Source organism: Lactuca sativa, chromosome 4, assembly GCF_002870075.4.
Source record: "Lactuca sativa cultivar Salinas chromosome 4, Lsat_Salinas_v11, whole genome shotgun sequence".
NCBI classification, from domain to species: Eukaryota; Viridiplantae; Streptophyta; class Magnoliopsida; order Asterales; family Asteraceae; genus Lactuca; species Lactuca sativa.
In genome coordinates this window covers 214684285-214690909 of record NC_056626.2, presented here as the reverse complement: position 1 = coordinate 214690909, position 6625 = coordinate 214684285, and the positions used below count along the sequence as shown (strand labels likewise).

General features: G+C 39.3%; 1 protein-coding gene across 1 annotated transcript; it reads right to left on the bottom strand.

Moving 5' to 3' along the window:
• Nucleotides 1-4012: 4012 nt before the first annotated feature.
• LOC111895881 (protein MIZU-KUSSEI 1) lies at nucleotides 4013-5043 on the bottom strand. Its single transcript, XM_023891935.3, has one exon. The coding sequence runs from the start codon at nucleotides 4964-4966 to the stop codon at nucleotides 4217-4219; it is 750 nt and encodes a 249-aa protein (XP_023747703.1). The 5' UTR covers nucleotides 4967-5043; the 3' UTR covers nucleotides 4013-4216.
• Nucleotides 5044-6625: the final 1582 nt, after the last annotated feature.

Here is a 6625-nt window from a genome sequence, read left to right as displayed (position 1 = left end):
CAGGCCCCGCCTGGCTTCGAGCCCCGCTCGGATACATATATGTTTCACTTAGGCCTCGCCCGCTAACATATAATAGCACATAAACATATCACAACACATAAGCTAAACACATATTAACGGATCCTGTCCTAAGGCCTCGCCTATCCTGGGCCTCGCCCTTGTCCTGCTACTGATTAGTCATGGAACCCCGTCCATACTCCTACTTATAGTGAGATACGGGCCCAGCCCACACTCACTCTTTCCCTAACTTGGGCCTCGCCCCTGATCTGCTGGTAATGAGATGTGGAACACCATCCACACTCTGTTATCGGTGAGTTACGGGACCTCGCCCACACTCACCTCCCTACTAGGCACATACATGTCTCACACAGACAACAAGTATAAACTATCACATAAACCATTCCTTGGGCACCCGCCCGCTATCATTGGACCTCGTCCTGAATATCATACTAGCATACTGTGCCTAGGGCTAACCCCCGGGTCTTCTACTCATAACTACATGGGTCGGCATTGTGGCCGTAGACCCATTCACACAAAAAGGGAAACTCACCTGCACTTGCTGAACTTGCTGATAATCCCTCTAGCCGTTGCCCGACAACTCTCTGAACTCCTGCTCCACCAGCTCCCCGAGCTACCAATATCAATGAAATACTTAGTCTAACTGACCCCCAAAAGTCAACTAAGTCAACTCTGGTCAACGTCAAAGTCCTGGTCAAAGTCAACCTCCCAGTTCAACCCTACTCGCCGAGTCTGCCTACTGACTCGTTGAGTTCATAAGCTCAGAGTCCTTCCGTCCACGACTCGACTCGCCAAGTCAGTCCATGACTCGCCGAGTCTACCGATTTCCGAGTCCTGACCTGTCCAACTCACCGAGTCTCCACTCGACTCACTGATTCGAGTCTCAACTCGAAGGGTTTGGGGTTTCGCGTCTTGACTCGCCGAGTCCAAGAACAGACTCGCCGAGTCCAAGACAACCTTCAACAGACTCGCCGAGTTGTTCTTCCAACTCGCCGAGTTCCTGCCCAACTTCATCCGACTCGCCGAGTCTACCCATGTGACTCGCCGAGTCACTCCAACTCTTAATCCATGCAGTGGCTCTTTGAGCCAAACAGGGCTCCAACACATAGATCCATACTTCCAAGGCCTATTCCTCACGTAAAGTGGCAAACTTTATGTGTAGTTATAGAGATCTAGGCTCGAAACACTCCAAACTAGGGTTTATGACAACCATGCTTCACCAACATACCAAGAGCTGATACTTTATGGGATTCTAGACCAAAACAAGCATAGACATGAGGTAGCAACCTCAGATCTGAACTTCTAGCTCGAAATGGTTACTATCATGCCAAGAATGCCCAAAACACACACACATAGATCTAGGTGCAAGGGAGTCCAAGAACTAGTTTATTACCTCCAAATGCTCAAAAATGCCTTCCTAATCTCGGATCTATAGCCCCCTTCTTGCACCTCCAAAATCCCTCTTCCTTCTCCAAGCTTTAATGCACTCTTCAAGGCAATAATTAGCTCAAAAATGGATATGGCGGCTAGGGTTTAGTGTTCTGGGTTAAAGAGGCAGTAAAGGAACCCTAGGGAAGAGAATGAGGCGCTTAAATAGGCTCCAAGTCCCGAATTTAGGGTTTTCCTCGTTCAGACCAGACTCGCCGAGTCTCCTTGGCCGACTCGCCGATTCGGTCACTTACTCCTTGACCTGGATCCCGCTCGGACTCGCCGAGTTCCTCCTTGGACTCGGCAATTCGTCCCTTAAACTTAGGGGTTCCTTTCCTTTCTTGGCCTTCCTGACTTTGGGTGTTATAGGGGCTCAAAGTTAATTTTCACAAATCTAAAGTTTATGGCATTGGAGTTTCGGAGAATGAAATTGCTAGTTGCGCTAGAATTCTCAGTTGTGAGGCAGCCTCTCTTCCTTTTAAATATCTTGGAGTCCGTGTTGGAGCAAATATGTCCCAAAAAAGGAGCCGGCAACCCGTCATTGATCGTGTTCAAAATAAACTTTCTCTATGGAAAGCTAAAACTTTATCCTTTGGCGGTCGCCTAACTTTGGTTAAAGTTGTGTTGGGTAGTCTCCCTCTTTTTTATTTTTCCAATTTTAAAGCCCCGATTTTCATTATCAATAACCTCGAGAAACTGAGAAGACGGTTCTTATGGGGAGGAAGTGAAGAAAAACAAAAAATCAATTGGGTCGCTTGGAAGGTGGTGCTTGGGCCAAAATCGTCCGGTAGGCTCGGGGTCGGATCCTTGGCCTCGCTTAACTGGGCCCTCCAAACAAAATGCATATGGAGGTTTAAAACGGAAAATGACTCTCTTTGGAGGCGAGTGATTGGTAGTATTCATAGATGTGATAGGAAACCTATTCACTCTTTGGCTAAAAAATCTCTCCCGGGCACTTGGAGTAGTATTGTCAATGTCTTCTCGACACTTGGCAATATTGATATTGATGTTTCAGATATTTTTGAATTTCAGGTAGGGGACAGAAAGAAAATTTTGTTTTGGCTAGATGACTGGCTAAAGAACGGGACTTTGGCAGTGAAATTTCCTTCTTTATATGCATTAGACAAGAGGAAAACTTGTCTTTTAGGTGACAGATAGGTGAATGGCGCTTTCTCGTGGGCTTGGAAGCAGAAACCCAATAATTCTCAGGAGCTGCTGGAATTGAAATCTATTTTGGATGCTACAAGGATGGTTGTTAGATCCAATGGGCCTGACACTTGGAGATCAAGGTTAACTGTTGATGGATTTCTTTTCGTGTATGCGATCTTAGGGCCCTCATTGACAGTAAATTGACTATCCCGATAAATAATCCCACGGTTTGGCTTTACTTAGTTCCTATCAAGTGCATTAGCTTTGTTTGGAGGGCTTGTATGGGGCGTATTCCTACTGCAGTAGCTCTTTCCAGGAGAGGTATCAACATGTCTTCTATTTCCTGTCAAATATGCTTTAGTGGTGTGGACACTGCGGATCATATTCTATTGGACTGTCTGATAGCTTTTGATTCTCTACCCTGGATTTTCAATTGGTGTGTCGTTTCTATTCAAAGGTTCCTTTCGATTTCAGATGTTAATTTTGCTGCCTCATGGGGGAACTGTCCAAAAAAGAGAAAAATATTTATTGCTATCTGCTATGGGTTTCTATGGTGTATGTGGAAAGCAAGGAACGATGTTTGGTTTAACAAAATCCAAGTGAACTCTTCAAAGTTAGCAGATAATGTGATTTCTATGGTTTTTAGTTGGCTGAAATATAGGGGTAACTTTTGAAATTGTAGATGGGAATGTTGGGTTTCTTCTCCTTTTGACATTTTGTAAGTTTTGTTTTTGTTTATTCTTTTGTGCCCGGTCTTTTTCCTTTAGACCGTGGTTTTAATAAATTTTGCCGGTTCCAAAAAAAAATTACAAAGGACAGTCGAACTTTAAAACCTCAGGAGTTTACTGTAACATTTTTTAGGAATTACATCGACAACTCTCTGCTTATCTTTCTCAGGAGTTTGCAATGGAACCATAGAAAGCGGTTATGCTAGTATTTGTATAGGGTATGTGGAGCAAATCTCACTCAATTTTAGCTAATGAGGAGCAACAAACTGTCCCTATTTTTGGATTAACACAAGAAAAAAGGAGGGACCCGATTATGGAGTGTAATTCTTGTTTACTTTGATGTCTTGATGTAACATCTGTTTTTAACTCTTTTTTTTTTTGCCTCTACCGATTGTTGTTTTAATTATTTAACAACCTCTGTTTTTAACTCTTTTTTTTTTGTCTCTACCTATTGTTGTTTTAATTATGTGCATTCTGTTCGAATATAAAATCGTTTGGGTTGGCTAAAAAAATTTCTTTTTACCATATATATATCCTAATTAAATTTTAAAATATTTTTTATCTGTTGAAAATGCATTTTCTTAAAACTGATTACAATATTTAATTATTCGTTACTTTTTATAAATGGATCAATAAGATGTCGATGTCACCCAAAACATTTTATATACTATAGCGTAGATACGTAGATATGCATAATAGCTCCAATCATTATGTAATTAATATATGTATATTTCCAATTCCACCCTTAAAGAACTACAAATTACAACAAACTCACCCTTTTACCATTTTCTATGACAGCATAACCAAATTCAAGAAGAAGAAGAAGAAAATTTCCAAGATGTAACATCTCCTTTAGACTCTAGCTTCTTCAAACAAGCTCATAATTTGAAGTCTCAAACTCTGAGCAAATAGACGCTAAGTTCAGGAGTTCCATTGCTATCTGGATTCATCATATAGAAAGCTTCTGAATCTCTTGACCCCACAACCCTCTCAAACTTAGCCCTCATGTACATCATCTCACCTTCATCTTCTTCATCACCTGCAGGCAACACACCAGCTCCCATGGAGATCGGCTCTACAGCTTTCAGAACTCTCCATTCTTTCTCTCCACATTCCCTTTTAGTCGCAAAACCACACTTCTTCCCATTGCAGAAAGTCCTCCAAACACCCTCTTCCAAGAGCCTTCGTGAATTCCCAACTTTCTTGATCTTTTCGTCATCTTTATCACACTCGAGAGCAATTCTAACGAGCCCAGAAGCCATTTCTTTCACCAAACCACTGATCGGAGTTTGAAGCTCGATCAAGAAAGCAGGTTGGGATGTGGGGTTCTTCTGAAATGCAAAATGGACATGGCCACGGCGAGACCCAAATAGGGTTCCGACGACCTTCGGTCCCAACCCATGCAGCAAATTTGGGCGGTTTTTACTGAGTGAAGTAAGAACTGTTCGGAATCTAGCGATTGTAAGGGTTTGAAACTTCTTTCTTGTTAATGGTGATGGTGATTCGTTCAAGTCTTTCTCTTTCTGGTGACAAGGATTGAAGGAAGGGGCTTCTTCTTCTTCTTCTTGATCTTCGTTGCTGACTTTGTTTGACCAGTGGAAGTGTTTCTTGTCTTGGGAGGATTTTGCCATGGCTGTTTTCATATGAAAGAGAGATAATAACCGAAAGGGTAGAAGGCGACTCCTTAAAAGAGAAAGAGAGAGAGTGTGAATGTAGTTGATTATTTTTTTATTATTTGTGGGTGTTTCTTTTGTCTTTTTATCATTTATCAAATATACTTCTTTTATTAATGATGAATCTTGAATAAATAAATATTGCTTTTAGAAACTCCATTTGATTCGGGTCGGATCTTAAAAAAAAAATAGAAGCAACCCCACCAAAAGAGAGAGAGGTGGGTTTTCAAAATAAAGAATACGATTTCCGATTGTGGATTAAATTATAATAATTCTATCATGCATAGAATAAAAAAAATAAAATACTTTCTTGGTTTTTCATTTTTTTGTATTACAAAACGTTACGAAAAAGAATTTCAAGTTACATACCCAACATAAAAATGTGTTAGGAACTTGGAAGAACAAATTTTAAAAGGGAAAACCTCATAAAAAACCAACTTATTTTCATCAAATATTTAAAAAACCATTATATTATTTTTTAGTGCACTAAAACCCTTACATTTTCGGAAATTCTTATTTAAGGTTTTCTGATCTCAGAAAAACCTAATATATTTTCATGAAAAAATTAAAAAACCATTATATTATTTTTTTAATGCATTTAAACCCTTATATTTTTTTTAATTTTTTTAATCTAATGAATTGTAACAATCAAAACGTTGAGAATCGATTACCTATTATTTTCGGCTATCTAGGATACACCGAGCTCGATGTCTTAAATGATACATTTTAAAAAATATAAGGGTTTTAACGTACAAATAAATAATATAGTGGTTTTTTTAAGATTTTGACGAAAATATATTGGGTTTTTATAAAGTTTTCTCATTCTAAAATGCCTTCAAAATAGCTTGTACCATATGCATCGATGGTTGTACAATTCCGGGTCATTACCCATGAGTCCTTTCTAGTAATTTCACAAGAGAAAAGAATAAAGGGAAGGGAACAAAGTAAATATGTAACTTCACTTTCTTAGTGGGGTTAGAGAGATGGAAATGCTTGACTGAGCCTTCTTTTTTGTGTTTTTTTGACCAGAAAGGATTTCAGAATCCCGAACACAACACCAAATAAAAGATGCACTCAGAATCTGTATTTTGCCTTGTACAACATGTACTGCATAAGGTACAAAGTTAAATATGTTAGTGAGTTACCACAAAAACCACTGGACATGATAACTAAAACAACACTGCCTCTCTGGGTCCTGGTGTCTCAGCCGTATGTTGGGGTTAGCAATCCATTATTGGCTGCAAAAGGCATCACAGCCCTTTGTTAGGTCTTATTCCATGCCCTACAAAAACCAATCGACTTAAATCTACATATGTTTATTATTATTTTTTTTTAATAATCTCTAAGTTGGTCCTTATTCTTATTAATTAATAAGGTGCAATCTAATCCAGTCGACTTGGATTGCTATTAAGCTCAAAACTTGACTCGATTAAAAAACTTAAGCTCAGAAATTGACTCGATTCTTAATTTCAACATGATTGAACTAGATAAGGTAATCAACATGTTCAAACTCGGTTCGATTCGACTCGATTAGTTATTAAGAAAACAAAATTACATTAAATTATAATATAAAATACGATTAAGCTCATGAGTTCGACTCAACTCAGCTCGATCATGTAAATTTGAATA